This window comes from Hippichthys cyanospilos, chromosome 18 (genome assembly GCF_059441005.1).
Source record: "Hippichthys cyanospilos isolate Australia breed blue-spotted pipefish chromosome 18, RoL_Hcya_1.0, whole genome shotgun sequence".
NCBI lineage: Eukaryota > Metazoa > Chordata > Actinopteri > Syngnathiformes > Syngnathidae > Hippichthys > Hippichthys cyanospilos.
Genome location: NC_142386.1, coordinates 9,304,165 through 9,322,546, shown reverse-complemented (window position 1 = coordinate 9,322,546; position 18,382 = coordinate 9,304,165). Strand labels below are relative to the sequence as shown.

Genomic DNA, 18,382 nt, shown 5'->3' with positions numbered 1-18,382 from the left:
TTCATCCGTAAAACTTAATTTTCGGCAAGTGTTTACATTTCAAGATTACTTTGAAAACATTCCATTGTCCCATCACTGACATATTTTTAGAATTGGCCAATAGAAAATTCATGAGGCCCTTGGGCCAGCCACCAACATTTCAGTGACCCTTTTTGTAAAGCCAAAATTCAAAATCAAGATTCATATGTTATGAGCTGCAATTTTTTTTTTTTTTTGGGAGGGGGGTTCACTTTGTGATTACACACATCTTACAAAACGGGAGCAAATATTTGTCAGCATGTGCAAACAGGAATTAATGGCGCATGGTGATACTGGTGCTGCCAGCATGATCTGCGATTTCTATTGTTTGCTGTCATTTGAAGATTCATGTGAGACACCCTTTTGAGACAAACAGCAAGCTGACAAATATAACTTGTTTATAAAAGCTTTTGAGTTTCCTCTCATTGGCATTTTAGTCAAGGCAAACATAGGCTAGATTTTCATATACAGTAGTGAATTAATAAAATGGGTCACCTATGAATGTTTGTGTGTTTGTAACTGGTTCAGTGGGTATACAAGCAGACTATATCACAAATGGCAACTCTCAAATGGGGATACATGTACACCTGGAGGGACGTGAAGTCACTTCAGGTGAGATTTTAACAGCTTTTCTGCAGGTACCAGCAAATCTACTTTCACGATTTTTACTGCAATGACAGGAAGAGTGGATTTTTCTTTTCAAGTTAAGAGAAATCGGAACATGAAGGAACGTATTGTTTAATTGACCAATAGTGGCGCCCTCTGCAAATAGTATCTAAGTATGCACAGATATTTTTGCCACCGAAAGGTTTCGGCTGAAAATGTCAGACAAACGCGTCTTCTGTTTAACTCCAAGGAGAATTAAAGCCAGAACAATACGTCAAAAAATGGATGCTGGGATGACGCAAAAAAAACATGCATCTTTCCTACCGATGCAACAACTATTGTAATATCAAATTTTAATGAATCTTTTTTTTCCCCCATGCAACAAATGCTTTGCATGTGGGTTGCCTTCATATTGGGTTAAATTTTGTGTTATAATTTGAACTTTGCACACCAAATATATGAATACCAATGAGGAAAAGTACACGACAAACAGCTCTACTCCAACAAACTAGATGCAGTTTGCTAAACAAATAGTGATGGGCAAACGAAGCTTCATGAAGCACTTGGGATTTTTTTTTGGTTGATTTTTTTTTTTCTTTTTTTCTTGGTTGAACTATAAATACTAGTGCAGTGGAAATGTATTCAATTCCATTGCTTTTGGGGACCACGAGTGCCATTAAATATCACAAGTGCTTCATGAAGCTTCGTTTGGCCAATACTAATGACATTAATGCATAATCACCATCTGACCATGCATGTTTTGTCACATTTTCACTCAGTTTGCAAAATGACAAAGAAATCAAGACTATAGCTATCAGGTGCTTGCAAAAGGAATATTTCTGTTGAATCCAGTTCACATCATTTTATTTGACTTAATATTTTAAATAACACAATAAAACATACAAAACTATTTCCAAAACATGTTGACATATTTACTGCAAATTATGGTGCAAGGAATTCCAGTGGGTTTTTGACTGAATTAAGCTAATATTTTTGTCCAAAGTCAGTTTGTACAAATGACAATCAGAATGTATTTTATCATACAGTGAATGGTCAGAAACATCAGTCTCAGGCCTGATTTGAATAATCCCATCATCACAAACATGAGCTACTGCTGGCGTTATGCATACAAGTGTGTGTGTGTGTGTGTGTGTGTGTGTGTGTGTGTGTGTTGTGTGTGTGTGTGGTTTTTTTTTTTTTTTTGGGAGACAAGAATTTACCACAACTTGAGGAGCTGTGTGTGTGTTTTTACCAATTTCAAACCAGCACAGCGAGCAATCGCACAAACATAGCTACACAGGTTTGGTTGATCTTTGTGCCCTGGAATCCATTTCCACAATCAATCAGGATTTATACAGTGATATTTAAATACCGGGGGCTCAAAGTAAACAGATGACTGCCCTTTGCTAATATTTCTTCTTTATATGGATCAACTCATCGTCTTCATAAAGCGCGGTCAGTTTCTATACAAATGCATTCTTTCGGACGTCTCGTGCTTTTTGAAGGCAAACCTGTTTTTTGACACAACTGACAAATGAAATCTTAGACAGTCCTGAGAGAGCTTTTTGGTCAAATGCAACAAACTTGACAATCACAATCTAAAACCTTGTATTCACCATTAGCTGCAGAGTGCTGCTTTTTAATACTGAAAGATGGTTTTGGAAAAAACAAACAAACAAAAAAAAAAGCAGAAAAGACCATGGACTTACATGCATAGCCTACATATTAATCTTTTGAAAAACTATGAATGGTGTCAAAAATTTACTATGCATGTTTATTGCTCCAACAGCTTAGTATTCATGAGTCCCATTTGAATACTGTAGACCAGAGGTGTCCAAACTACGGCCCGAGGCCATTTTTGGCCTGCCAACCATTTTTCAGTGCCCCACAAAACCTGCAAAGCGAGTTAAAAAAAAAATGTGTGTGTGGCTGGACCTGATTTGATTTTTGTTGCAACCCTAACTTAAGACTTGCTTAAAACTTCAAGTTTACAACTTCATTAACTCATGACTTGCATATTGAGTGGTTATAAAAAGTCTACACACCCTATTGAAATAACAGGTTTTTGTTTAAAAAAAAAAAAGAAAAAGTTTTTTTCCCTTAATTTCTGTTTAGTTGTTTTAGTCACTAAACAATAATAAATAAACAACATATTGGTAAGTAAACTAATTGGAAAAAAAATTGTTTTGCCATCGGTTTTCACAAGCAATGAATAGCTCTTGTTTTGCACAAACTATGAAAGGTTTAGGTTAAAACTAATTGTAAAACAGGAAAATATTATTGTCTGAACATTTTGGAAATTACTTTTGTTGGGTTTGTTACGGTGAATAGAATTGATTAAATTTGCCCCGACAGACTGAAAAAACGATTTCATTTTTAGGCCATATAACCTAGCTGTAATCTGTTTGTACTTTGAAAAACAATCATCCAACCCACAATCCTTTTTTGTGTGATTGTGTTTGCTAAATAGTAATAAACAACAAAGCAGAACTATGAAATGGAATAATGGAATGATTGAAAGAATAATCAATTCTTAAAATATGCTCTAGCGGGAGATGTAGTATAATTACTTGCTTAATTGTTTTATCACTTACGAAATAAAACTCAAAGAATTTTAAAGTGGCTCTTGCATTCTTGTGTTTGCCTGTATGCTGCCCATAAATGGAAAAAAAAAAAAGTTTGGACACCCCTGTTTTAAAGTCAAACAGAATCACATTCAAGAATAGATTTAGCTTTAAATAAGGAACTGAATAAATAAATAAATAAATAAATAAATGAATTAACAAATAAATAAATAAATACATAAATAAATAAATAAATAAAGTGATGATTTGCCTTCAGAGCGCCCAGCGTTACCACACAGTTCCTTCGCTCACCTCGGACGAGGGCTGCGACAGTTGGTTGGTGTATCCGTTGTCGCCGAGGGCGATGGCGGTGAAAGGCGTGCTGGGCCCACACATCTCACTGGAGATGCTGTGCATGGAGCCCGGTCCGTTGGGTTCCGGGCTGGGGGAGTTCACAGGGTGGTGTGACACGGCGTCGGGGTAGCACTGCACCTCAGCAGGGCAGTGGTGGCCGGGGTGGCGGTGCTCGATGGCCCCTAATGGGGTGCCGGCGGGGATGGCTGAGGGGACGAAGCCCAAGTCTGCTGGTGTCTGCGCCTGGGACGACGGCGGGCCTTGGTAGTACTCGTAATTCCCGCCTGGGCCGTAGTATTCACCCGGATAATCTGTATTTATTTCAAAGGCGCATAATACATGGGTTAGCTGGAAATAGACATTAAGTTGCAAGGCAATAAATATTAAAATGACCACTTTAGAGTGGTTGCAAAAAAATGAAACCTGGCCACTAAATTAGGCACTATATTTGAATAACCCAATTCCAAATAATACACATGCTGATTGAAAATCAATGGGATAAACGATGCAATTATTGTCATACCTGCATTTTGTGGTATTTTGACCCTCTTTAAGAGGTCAAATTACAACAATGAAATGGAAATCACTCATGAAGTCATCTAATTAAAATAACCATTGGAAACATACAAACTACAGATAACAATAATATGGTCAGATTACCCTCAAAACATAATAATCAGGAGTTTGCCAGGCAATGATTGGAAAAGCATTTTGATGCTATTTAGAGGTCAACATACTGAAATGAATTGGCATTTTTTTAATGAAGTCTTTTAAATAAAACAACTAGTAGTAACATCTAGTGCAAACTACTTGTCCAACTGGAATAATAATGACATCGTCAGACTACCGTAATACAGCTAAACGTGTCCGTCCATCAGCATTTTGAGATTTTTTTTAGAGAGGTCAACACACTGAAGTGAAATGGCATTTTTTAAATTGAGGTCACGTTATCTAAAGATTAACTAGCATTATTACGGCAAAGTCAATCATAAATTATACGATTATTTTGGTATTTACTAAGAAAATTGTTAGACGGATGTACTGTCCAACGCACTTTCAGATTCAAAAAAAAAATTGAGAGGGGGTGATCTTAATGCAGTTTTATGTTGGGCAGAAAAAAATGTTTTGCGAATGTGAAAATTGACTTTCTCGCATTTTTAGCAAAAGGCAGAACTAATTGTCACTTGTACTATCTCAAACATATGGCTTTACATAGAAACAAATAAAAAGATTGTTTTAAAGCAAACATCTTGCTTTGTTCTGCTAACATTATTTCTATAAATTACAATATTTAATATTTTAAACAAAACAAATATTTTTATGTATAAAAAACCACGTATCACATATTTAACGTGAAAATACTTGCATATATAAATTAATCAAACAAGATCGCAAGCATTACTCCCATGTTTTTTTTTTTAATTTGTTTGGTTTTTCCATATTGACTGGCTCACCTCCATAGTAGGAAAAATGTCCAAGCTCCGCGGTGTCCACTCGCTCTCCCAGGGCTCGCATCCTTCTCGGGCTGCGAAAGAACATGTGCCTCCTGGCACTAAGCGCACTCAATTGCTTCATGCGTCTCTCTTTGGACCTCCGGTTTTGGAACCACACCTTTTGAAGAGCAACACAAGCAAATAAAACTACAAAATAAAAAGGAAGAATGCGCTTGAAAGCGTGAAAATGAGTAACATTAAAACAGAATATAAACGTGCATGGGATGATTTTTGCATGCAAATAAAATGCTGCATTTTCTTGTTGATGCCCTGCGCATTTAAAATTCCAATTGCGTGCGTAAAAGTGACGCTTTAGTGTCCATTTTGAATTAATGAGCAAATGTGGAATTTACCTGTATGACTCTCATGTTAAGACCCGTCTCCCGCGACAGCTGCTCTCGGATATGTCTGGTGGGCTTCGGCGTAGCTGCAAAAGCCGCTTTCAGGGTCTCCAGCTGCTTGGCCTTGATGGTGGTCCGAGGCCCGCGTCTTTTTCCCACTGCGCCCTGCTCGTCGTTCTCATTGGGGCAAACGTCTTTGTCCGATAAATGGCCGGCTTCCGAGTCCTTGCAGTCGTCCTGCTGCAGGTCCTGCGAGTCCGGAGATAAACTGGGCTCGCTGCACGTCGTCACTGCCAATTGACGCCGAGAGGAAAGACCCGTTGCACTTAAGTGGACTCATTCGATTGAGGGGACAACTTTGTCACGTGATGGGTATATTCAGCTCCAGGGTGATTTTTGGATACAAGGCAACCCAATACAATTTCGCATGAACTCAAAAAACTACCTGCAGTTCATTCAGATAAGTGTAATAAAGCAATTCACTTTATAAAATTAGAATAAGCAATCGGGATAGAGGATGAATTTTGGCCTCGTGCACATTGAAGTTCAAATTCAATCATTTAATATACACATTTTTTTTTTCAACTGTAATAGAGCGTTATTTCAAATTCGTTATTTTAACACGTCATTGATATGTAAATTTGACTCATTTATATGTAAATAACCCTAGTTGGACCCACGCTCCAGTTTTGCATGTAAAAATGCATATAAAAAGCCAAAGCGGTTGGAAAAAGAAAACGATAAAATAATAAGCAAAAATGCGGGAGGTGAGCAAATGGTTTTGACATTAAAAATTAAAACACACACTTATCTAATGCTACAACAATTTCAACAATATCAGTAATAATAATAATAATAATAATAATAATAATTCTAACCTGAGAGGTGGATTGTGTCTTTGCCGTTGTTGTTGTGGTAGTCGTCCTTACAGACGAACTTGAACTCGTCCAGGATGTAGAGCTCCTCCCCGGTGGACAACTGCTTGTTGCACATCACGCAAGTGAAACAGTTGAGATGGAACACTTTGCTCTTGGCCCTGCGGACAAGATCACTGGGCAGAATCCCCTGGGAGCAACCACCGCACTTGGTCCCAAATCTCCTGTGGCAGTCAAGAAGACAGTAGACCTATTTATGGGCGATATCCGACGCTACAGGAGAAGCATTAAAAAACAACAACAACAACAACAACAACAATAATAATAATAATAATAATAATAATAATAATAACGTTGCTATTACTATTGCGTTATCATTGTTTTGTTATAATAACAGACTCCAATGAAGTGTTTTAAAGTCATGTGTATGACATTCAAATCCAAAACAAATGGAAAATAAACATTGCAATAAAAAACAGTACCTACCACACAAATGTACAGGAAAATATTTATATTTCGTGATACTCTTAATTACTCTTTTGACCCAGCAATGTTTTTCTTTTAGAATACACTCCCACCACTTACACCTGTTATTATTATTATTATTATTATTATTATTATTATTATTAATTTTAGATAGATAGATAGATAGATGGATAGAAAAAAGAAAATCAAATTGTCTAAAAGTTGAATACAAGACTCTTACCTAAAGAAATCATTCTTGCAGTAGAGTCTCCCTTCTCGTGAAAAACACTTTTCTGTCAAAGTGCACTTGCATTCACAACACTGCACGCACTGAACGTGCCACGGTCGGTCCAGAACTTTCAGCAAGAACCGATCTACAATTGGTTTTTCGCAGTTGGCGCAATGAATCATCGTGTAGAGTTGATTCCAAATAAATAAAAATGTATTTTTTTTTTTTTTTTACACACACAGTGCTTTGGCGGTTATTCCAGTCTCTCCCCCTCCTCAACCCCAGTCACCTCGGCGTTCGATCCAGGGATCCCCGTTCATCCAAGTCAATGTGAATAATGACAAGGATTATCCAAAGGATTTAAATATGTCAAAACAATCCACACAAGAGCAACAGCTCCAAACATCGGGTCGTCTGTTGAAAAAAGACTGAGAGACAACATTTCTGTCATAAACACGAGAACGCTGCGGGTCAATCAAGATGATGTCAGGAACGGCAAAGTCAACATCAAGCGATGCCTGCGTCTCAGTATATCCTTGTTTGAATAATCGTGGAGGAAAAAAAATAACAAGGGGGTTCTGTCAGTGTCTCCAACCTTGCAATTTGTGTCCCATTTCCCCCTCTGTTGTAATGTCAGGGTAGTGGGGCGCACTAATGAGCTCCTTACTTAGCCAACAGCCAATCACGTACCGAGGAACGGGTGACATCATCTAGACGAAAGCCAATAAAAAGGCGTTTTACTTTTCACCCCTTTCAGCGAAGCACCTACTAAATCAAATTGCAGTAAAGTTAAATGTTATTTGTTTGATTTAATTTATTAGCAGGACCATTAAAATCAGGAAAAAACTCAATTTAATTAAAAAGAAAAAATGTTGGAGCCTTCATACTTTCATACATAACCTAAAATAAAATGACACCTTATGTTCCATTTTCAGTGAAATGAACAAATCGCATCACATTATTCAAACATTTAATATAATTTGAGGGAAAATTCTAAAACTTATTTTCTAGCTTATATTATCATGATATCATTAGTTCCTTTAGTACACTAACATGGACTTCGTCGTGTAGTCTTCTTTGGCTGATTAGCAGTAAAAATTGCACATACAGTATGGCCGCATTTGAGATGTTATCATTATGGGATGCTACTTGTGCATTCCCATTTCATCAATATGAATCTTCTGATAATGTTAGGCAAAAACATTATGATGCAAAGGAGTCATAGCGTTTCTTAATGTAAAATGTGTTTTTGACAAAAATATCAGTCAAGATTTTTATTATGCAAAATTTGCATAGTAAAAATACTGACTGATATTTAGATTTCAAAGCAAGAATTGGCAGTTCAAAACCCTCAAACCAAATAGGTGTTAAATGCAGGCTGTTGTTGGCAAGAGATGTCTGAGGGAAATTTGATCTATTCAGATACATTTATAGTCTTTTTTTTTGCAATGAGATACTTCCACTTGAGTTCTATGCAAACAAACAAACACACACACAATTAGATTTTGCATTTCAAATATTTTATTTTCACACGTGTGTTCATGTAACATTAAAAAAAATACATGTCTACAAATTGCTGAGCAATATTCTATGCAAAAGTGTACCATCAAATTTTCATAATTCTAAATACCTTTTACATTCACTGAATTGGAATTGTTGGTTTATGAATGGAAAAAGCCATTTAGTGTGTTTCAACTTTTTCAGCTAGTTTGTGTGATTGGCAGTACGCCAAGTTCAGTTCTGTTTGAGGTTTCGTTTCAACGCTCCTATTCTCGGCAATTCACAACAAAGGTGAGATAAATAACGTGTGTTGTGTTTTAAAAAGGTACAAACACGATTTGTGATCATTACACAAACAATCCTAAAGCCGGTGTCACTGTATGACTCAAGCAGAAGGTATAAAGCAATTATCATGGTGGCATTCCAAGAAGCGAGTGTGGATAAGTGTCTCCCCCTGGGTTTGGCTTTCTTCAATGTAGGTGTTGATGAGCCGCCCTGGCCAGTGTGCTGATCCCCCCCCCCCCCCCCCCCCCACCCCAGCACACAAGAGGTCTCTCACAAGCACTGGAATCTGGCATGGTAAACACTTTTTGTTTTGGAAAGGGATGGATGGGGCATGTCATTAGTGTTTGTTAATTGCTGCTAATTGGCCTTAACAATATGATGAGCCCACCCACTGGGACCGTTCATATGAATAAATAAAAATCAAAATTAATTATCGAAGGCTAATTAAAAAGGGTTCACGCTGATTGGTGAAAATGAAGAAAACATTGGCAAGTGGGTAAATAACAATTTCTTTGTATACCTGCTACTGTACAGTACATATTCTATTCTATTCTATTCTATTCTATTCTATTCTATTCTATTCTATTCTATTCTATAAAAAGCTACAAACTGTGTGATGCATCATATTTAAAAATCTTATTCTGTGCCAACCCTAACACATCAAAAAAAAAGTCAACTTGTGAATCGAAGTGAATGTGTTTCGACTGACAGAAAGTGATTCATGCTCAATCAAAACATTTGATAAATGTATGTTTACATGTATGGACTACATTTATGATGCATATTTTTGTAATATATATATATATATATATATATTTGTCATTTGATAAACGTTTCCACAATGAAGGGGCGATGTTCTCCAGAAGAAACAAACGATACAAAAACAAAACAAAACAGCATAAGTAAACATCAACAGAATTAAATAGAATGCTTGTTTCATGTTTATGAATTATTGCCTGATCCCAGAAACTTCAACAAATTTGAATGCGGCATACAGGGACGTGTCAAGCTGACATTTCCAGCATATTCAGCATAAAAAAATGGATATTGCTTTTGAGCTACACTGTGCCATGCAGCAACCTGCCAGACTGCAGATCCGCAAGAAAAGAATGAAAAACACATTTTCTGAATATTATTATGCATTTCACAGTGGCAACTATGATCATGATGTGATTAAAAAAAAACAAAAAAACTTTAAAGAACACAAAAGGTACACTGGCTAAAAGGTGGTGTCGGTGTATTCAATAAGCAGGACACCATGGAGCCATGGAATGAGCAAAAGTTATCTTCAGATTTGGCATAACAACCAGGCGGAATTTGGGGTATTTTTGTGTTCTTTACTGTCCATCCATTCGGCCTCAAATAATCCACACCGGTACTTCCATTACTGAAAGCCTTGCTCAGCGCTGCGCGGATGTCGACAAGTTTCCAGCACAGGAAAGCGGAGGGACCCCTTGTCCATCTGAGGGCCAAGTGAGTGATGCGCCCGAGGGGCCGTCCTCTGAGAGGGCCCAAGGGAGCGAGCGCCCTCAGCCTCTCGGTGATGATGGTGATTGATGCAGGCACAATTCAGACACCCCAGACGTTACAGCAAATTAAAAGGCTATTTTGTAAAGTTAAAAAGGAGCAGAATGGCAGGGCGGGGCCAAAAGAAGGGGGGTCCTTTCCCCTGTCCCTCCTGCCTCTAGCTCTATCACACCATCAGCTTCTGTTTAGCTTCCTCAGCGTCATGAGTCCCTCAGGGATGCTGCCGCAAGCCTTTCACGCTGATGGTGCGTACGCCGATGTCGCTTGTGCACAGATGGGAGTTTGTGTGAAGGATGAAAGGATATGGATCCATCTACCAGCTAAGACCTTACTCTATTTGTGAGTCAGAAAGTCAACAAGCACGCATCGTTGACTTTTTTCATCAGACAACAAGAAGGTACAACAAAGAATTTATGAACATGAATTATGAATTGTTTCATCAACCAAAAGAGTCCAGCATTTGTATTGTGGCAAGGTGGTGCATCTTGTGATTCATTATTCATATTGGATGCTAAAATCCTTTGTGTTTATCACCTTAAGTTATATTTACAATATTCTGGCTAAGGTCTACATATGCCAAAACTCTGGTTTCTGAAACATTCAGAATATCTTGGTTCACATGTGTTAGCGTGTTCACATGTGTTATATATGTGTTAGCGAATAAAGTTATGTTAATTGTGTTACTCCTGAAGTGGACACTGATTGGCTGTTATTAAGTTTGGTGTAACCAGTTGTGGGTGGGAGGGCAAATTTAGAAGCAAAAGGAAGACGTGAAAATGGAAGAGTATGCCAGTCCAATGAATGGTGAATTTGTCTTGAAAAAACGCCCCAACAGCATCTTTGATCATTTGAGGGATATGCAGTCTTTGTAAGAAGGAGCTTGCTTACCAGAGAAGCAGCTCAGGCTTAGTCTACCACATCAATGCAAAGCACCCGCGGCTAACGCTAGCAACAAAGATGCTAATGTAGCTAGCCATAACAAAGCAAAAAAAACAGAGTTCACCTTGTGTTTGCGCAAGTGTAATGAACAACACACACAATGTTAAACCTTAATGCTAAATTTTTTAATTATTTTGGTGACTGACCAAAGAAAAAAATATAACGATTGGAGCCAACGCTTGGGACTGGAAATACCGTAGAAGCTAAATGGTTACAATTGCACCCATTAGACAAAATAAATGACCGAAGACACGTTTTTGTTGTTGGATATCAATCTTTTGATCTGCCATAATAGCAATGTAGCTAAAGTTTAAAAAAGATTACATATTGAGGGATTTTCTCAGACATTTTCGGTTAGATTATTTGGATAAATTAATTACCGATCAGAATTTATTTAAAAAAAAAGTTAAATCTCTTGACATATATAACTTCAGTTTGAACATTTTCAGTTGATTATGCTTGTTTACACAGCATTTACAAACCAAAATATTGCCAATCATCAGATTTTAAAAGTTATTCCATGCGTGTAAACACACCCATAATGCACCTCATAGAAATAGGTTTTGTCCCTTTTGTCATCTGTCAGATGACAAAAAAATCTAATACATTCAAAATTCTCGAAAAGAAAAAGAACACAACGCATCGCTTTGTTGTTCTGTATCACTTTTTACGCTCCCTTAAAGTGACTTTGTCTCTTCGCAAATAAAGGCCGAAAGGCAAAACAGCCTCCATCTACTGTGTATTAGGACCTTATCTACATGATTTACAAATCATTTATCTTCAATTTGAATTTAATTGACCCGGCTGACCTGAGGATGCACACGTTGTTGGAGGTGCGCCCTGCCTGGGAGCAGCGTGTGTGGGGAGAAGAGATATGAAGGCAGACTGCGTGAGGCCAGCTCGAGCAGCCTGCGGGGTGGACAAGTCGCACGGCTCAGGTCAAAGCGGTGTCAAGTGGGGAGAGAGGCCAGCTGAGCTGCCTTGGCGCACACATTGTGCTCATCAATGCAGCTGCCGTCAGTTATCGGGAGCGCCGGCGAAAAGGGGAGGCCCGCTTGGCCCGGGGGGGGTGGGGCTCACGAGCGCGTTCATGTTTGGGGGAATCAAAGAATGGGGGATTGGACCCTGGAGACATATGGTTCGGCTAACAGGAAAAAAAAAAGAAGGCTTTTTCTGACTAGAACGTCATGTGTGCCCCAACCGAACACAATGGCGATGGTAAAATATAATTCCACGTATCCATCAATGTGAATCATTCTTATATGCGAATTAACTTTCATTATTGCGTGACTGCATTCGAGTATTGGAGGTGAAAATATGTGATATAAAGCCACCTTATAACAAAACGTTTTCAAGTTTTTTAATATTCTATAGAATGTGTCGGATATTCAAGTGTGCCTGGTGTGTGGTATTTCAAATGAAATCTGAATCAAGTTTGACTTTTTTTGCTGTACTAGTTTGTTTCTCTTATTATGCAGTAATGCACATGTAGAACGTTTGAAAAATTCACACAAACATGCTCCGAAACTTGTGAAAAGGACAAAAAGGAGGAGGACAAAAAAAGAGCTGCGAAATTTCTTTAATTTTCTCAAAAATTAACTTTGTACCTTATGAACAGGTGTGTCTCACAACCCAGTACACTCCATTTTATGGACATTTATGGACAAAAATACACCTTTTCATTCAGACTGTGCATTATAATCAAGTAAATGTTAGAGTTTGTACAATACTGTATTCTTTAGCAGCTGTTCCTATTCTCACACTCATGCTTGCAGAGTACTTCAAATATTTTAATTTTGACAATCCAGTTAAAGGTTAGAGTAAAACTGACTTACAATTCAGAATGAAACATGCTTTACTCAAAACAAAAACGTTCAACTAAAACTCTCTTTCTCTCTCTTGATATTGTGCATGCATTAGCATGCATGATACGTTTTCCTGAAATCAGGCTCATACCTCCAAAAACGAAGTGAGATATTGTTATATTCTCCACTGAAGTCCCTTGTTTTTGTGGAAATCCTAAAATGGACATTTCTGTTTCCATCATTAACTCAGAACTAATCTCTGGCTTTTGGAAAAACCCCATATATATATATATATATATATATATATATATATATATATATATATATATATATATATACAACACAACAGTCCAACGTCGAATTTGAGATGGTTTATATGTGCCTTGCAACTGATCGGTGACCGAGCCGATGAAAATTTGGGTTAGAAAAGCCCGAGACACACACACCTTGTAAGAAGGGCTTTCAGGAAGACTTATTAGACTTGTAACATTAGTGTCACCATCCGTTCTCACCCTGGCGCCCGTCCACCGCTGACAACACGAAGAGGGTGAGCCAACTGTATGAATCGATCGGCTCCCGCACCGTTATGCCCCCGCAGAGAGGTCACAGACGACGTGCGATATGTACACAGGCGAGTGGATGGAAAATATTAGCCAAACAGATTAAGAGAGCTGGAGAGAGAGGTAGACCGCCCGTGCCATGCACGGCGGCATGCATTTGTGCATCTGTCACACGCACGTCCCGGCCTGCTTCTTCTCTGTGTCAGCAGCTGTCAGTCTCTGATCTCCGAGTTGTATGCAAGCAGGGGAGTCATGGATTCAACATAAGAATACAAGTGGACCGCACAAGTGTCACAGACAGACTGTGTCCCGATGCCGCCGCCCACCCTTGTCCTTTCAGCTGGGCCTTCTCATGCTCAGCCTTTTATCAGAGGCAGCTCTTTGGGACCGGGCTTTTCTCAATGCACAAAACAGATGGATGTCTTACAAAAGGCCAGGCTTTTTTGCAAGCTGGTGTTCTACATGGCTGATTACACCTAAATACCAAAATCAGAATTGATACAGTGGCTCATGGTCAATTTATGCAATGAGGTATGCAGGGCAGACAGAGGGGAAAATCAAACCCCTTTCTATTGTTGTCAAATGTCAATAAATTATAGAAATCAAAGTACATGAATGAGCTGCACCATATACCAACCAGCCATAAAATTACGACCGCTCATAATAACAATGACGTTTGAGATAAGGGTAGTATGCGTCATACACCGAGTGGCTAAATTTGTCAATCAAACTCTGAGCAAACTTTTAAAATCAAACTATGTAAAGTAAACGCCCATCTTTGTCACATTTTGCAGAGGTTCGCTGCCTTTGAAAGTGAATGAAACTGAACTGACTTAAATCTTGTCTTAACAGTTCATAAACTTTAAATTAGTCTCTAATGTTAATTAATATTCACAGCCCATATATATACAGTATGTATATATACAGTATATATATATATATATATATATATATATATATATATATATAAATAAATAAATGTATATATATAAATAAATAAATGTATATATATAAATAAATAAATGTTATAAGAACAATTACACTGTTTATATATAATTGCAGGGCACACGGAGACAAACAACCATTCACGCACCCAATCACACTTAAGGAAAATTTAGTATATATATATATATATATATATATATATATATATATATATATATATATATATATATATATATATATATAATATGAAAAAAAATCAATTTCAAACCTTTTTGTTACTTCCTTATTGTGGTTCGTTTTCACAAAATGAGGTGGGTGTCTCGAGAGTTTAAAAGGGAGACATTGATTTGCTCTAATTCTATAGTTCATTTCCAATAAAATTATACATATGGTGGAAGCTAAAAAAAATACATAGCAATTTGAATGTCACCAAGTTGAAATCCTTAATTTTTGAGAATGCATTTTGAACCTTTTGGCTACTGGGAAATGTAAGTCGAGATCTTAAGGAGTTTGTTGTTGTCAAAAAATCCCATAATGTACATCTGACTAACTAGTTGGGTAACCAACTAGTATTTTGTTATTTGTAACCTAATCTCCCTTGCATAAGCCTGCTTTTGTCAAAATGAATCACATATATACATAATGTCCTTTTATGAATAACATCGTCATGGTAATTCAAGAAAGCTGTAAACAAATCACTGAAACGCCACACGTTATTAACACAAATGCTTGAATCTTCATGTTAAAGAAATGAAACTACATCTTCACTGCGTGAAACATATTACATCAAATGTAAAAGCAAACAGTGTCTAAAACCACATTAAGCAAAAAGACCAAACTGCGCTTCTTATCATCCAGCTGTGTCCTTCCCCTCTCTCTTTCCGACTGCCCTGCCATCCCATCCTATCCCATCCCATCCCATCCCATCCCTGTCTGGCCGACCAGATATGCTAATTGCTATGTAAGAATATCCTGTTAGATAATTAGCATACATTACCCTGCGCTCATCTCCGGATTAATTCTACGTGTGCATAATCGCATTTGTGCTTCTTTTCCAGTCCTGTGTTATAGGTGAGACGTGGGTAAATACAATTTATGCTGATAGTACTATGTAGTGTGGCATGCATTAGTAGCTCTCAGAACTCCTCCAGGACATTTTCTGTGGACTGAGAAGACTGAATGAAGACAATTATCTTGCCAGTAATAAACTGATTGCCGGGCAGTTTATTAATGCTGTTGCAATCCAACCGTGCAGGGGTTCATTTTAAATATCCATCCAGCGTCGGCCTTTGCTGTTTACGAGGTTGCATGTTAATTTCAATGGGCACTTCTATTGGGCTATTTTCACCAAGTAGCAAAGGACTACAATAGTAATCGCTATTGGTGTACAGTATTACTGCTTAGCGGTTCTCCGGCAAAGTTCACGTTCCCTGCAATGCCGGGGTTATAATTTTGCATCGTACATATTGTCAGGCAATCCTGTGGTTAGCATACACACCTTTCACAACAATAGGACATCATCTGGTCTGTCATATACAGTATGTTAGGCTGCACCATTTTGTGTGTGTTTTTTTTTTTTAAATCATTAATTTTTGCAAACAGAATTGCTTGAATAAAGAGAAAGGGCATATGAAAAAGTGATTGAGGATATTCACAGTTGTTGGCCTGACTAAACTCATTAATAATGACAGCACACCTACAATATAACTATGAACTTTTAAGTGGCATAGGCATAATGGGCGACCTAGGAGCAATCTGTATGGAATCTTTTAGCCATGACAACCATGACAAAGTTGACATATCAATAAAATATTTTTAATTGATCCATAGAAGAGCTCTTTTCCCATTAGTTTATCTAGTTCCTACTATATTGAGCATTTTTTTTTAACAAGATAACATCAATGCTTGGATATTGTGCCGATAAATAGACCTCATAATTGTAAAAATGTATTTATGGTTTTAAAAAATACCTCTTTAATTATTCATGATAGCATAATTATTTAATCATTCATAATTATTCATAATATTGAACTCAGTACCTCAGATGTTGTATATATTTTTATATGGTTTGAATTTGTTTCTATTACACATCATTAAAAAGGCTCATCATCAGTTTTTTTTCTTAATTATTTGTGGTACAAAATCAATTTAAAAGTATTTCTGTGTGCAATAAGTCTATCTTGAGCGATAGTGTACACAAACAACATTTTAGTGACTTTTTAGTTCTGGGCCATTTAAAAACAAAAATAATAATTGTGCCTGGCTCACTGTAAGGGTTTGAATTGCTGCAAAAAATTGTGGCCAATTGGCATTTGAATCCTATCACACAAGAGCCATGCATGTATTGATAGCCACCCCTACTTTATATCTCATTTGAATATATTGAGTGAGGCCATCTGTAAGCCATTTATCTACATCCAAAAGCCGTTAGGAGTGCCGTGTCCTCCCCTTGCCCGGCCCCCAGCCTCACAGGCACATAAAACAATCAACATGCGTGCATGTGAGCAGACTCATGTGTGAACACCTTTAGGAAATAGCAGCAAAATTATTCTCTGGAAAAAAAAAAACCCGCCAAGGCTGTCACAGATGAAAAGAGAAACGGGCAAATTTAACGGTTCACCTTTTCACACCTAAATACGGGACCCGGGCTGTATATTTCCACTGTCAGTTGAACGTTTCTGCAATGTACTGCAACTTTACTGGCAGTCAATAAACCCACAGTGAGAGAGGACTGCTTTTAAAGCTGTCACGTGTTGGAGGATCTCATACGTGACAGCGTAAAGGCCCACGGGGCAGAGAGGGGAGGGCAGACATTTATGTTAATTCTGCAACCTTTATGCTTCATAGATTGTGTACATTAAATTCGCACTTCTGTTTTGTGTGAGATATTAAAATGTGTCTCAATAGAGCCTGAGGCAGAACAAAATGTCTTCATTCAATCCCTTCGGCACTTATTTCCACCAAAGCTAACCGTATTTTTATCCAATTGTTTTCACTCTTATAAATCCCAACCTGATTTGTGTTGATTTCTTATTTTATGATGAGTAAAAAGTTTCTTTTGTTACGCCACCGTTTTGTCATTACAGTATTTTGTTGTGGTCGGTTGCAAATTAAGTCACTTTTGGGCAAAATTTTAATGGTGACACCCGGTATACGCATCAAATGTCTTGTCTGACGCATCGTAAACGTACAAACGATAACTCACCCCTGCACTTCTTTCTTCGAGCGATTGTCGAAAAACTCTTGTTACCACTTCTTACTAGTGAAAAATGACAACGTCTTGAAAACTACATGTATACTTGAAGTTCGAAATATTAAGCCCTACATGTATGCTAAGTAGTGGTTAGCATTGTTTTCTGATGAGAAAGGAGACGACACAGTTACTATATATCCTCGGATGTTGCGATCAATGATCTGGATATTCAACCCTCGGTCAAAGTCAAGGTCGTCCTCGTCTTTTCTTCTGGGTTTTTAATCTCTTGATTGATTTGTAAATATTCGACTAATGATTAGACGGGGGAAGTCCATCTCAGAGTTTAACAGGCACTGATTACAGAGGAAAAAGGCACAGCAAACGTCCTTCTGATTTGACAATCGATATCAAGAGATGTTTTGGTAGTGGAGCTTTCCTTCAATTATGTGCTCAAAGCAGAGCATTCTGGGTAATCTGAAATATGTAGGAATTCTATTCAAATGTCTGTAGACAGCGAAAGCTTCGTGGAGCCAGCAAATTGTTATTGTTCCTCGTAAAACCTGGAGAGTGAGGCAATAATACATTTTGGCGCATTTCAGGTCCAAATCATTTATGCCAATTCTATTGTTATATGTTTTTACTCATTTCTGGCAGCAGCCATTATACCATGACAAATGAATAAA

At 37.7% G+C, this 18,382-nt stretch overlaps 1 protein-coding gene across 1 annotated transcript; it reads right to left on the bottom strand.

The window, feature by feature from the left end:
• Positions 1 to 1,471: 1,471 nt before the first annotated feature.
• On the bottom strand, positions 1,472 to 7,539 carry LOC148408873 (LIM/homeobox protein Lhx1-like). Its single transcript, XM_088440926.1, has 5 exons — positions 6,958 to 7,539; positions 6,255 to 6,475; positions 5,389 to 5,666; positions 4,997 to 5,153; positions 1,472 to 3,853 (listed from the first exon to the last, which is right to left on the bottom strand). Exons 1-5 carry the CDS (start codon positions 7,125 to 7,127, stop codon positions 3,477 to 3,479), a joined length of 1,203 nt encoding a protein of 400 aa, XP_088297052.1. The 5' UTR covers positions 7,128 to 7,539; the 3' UTR covers positions 1,472 to 3,476.
• Positions 7,540 to 18,382: the final 10,843 nt, after the last annotated feature.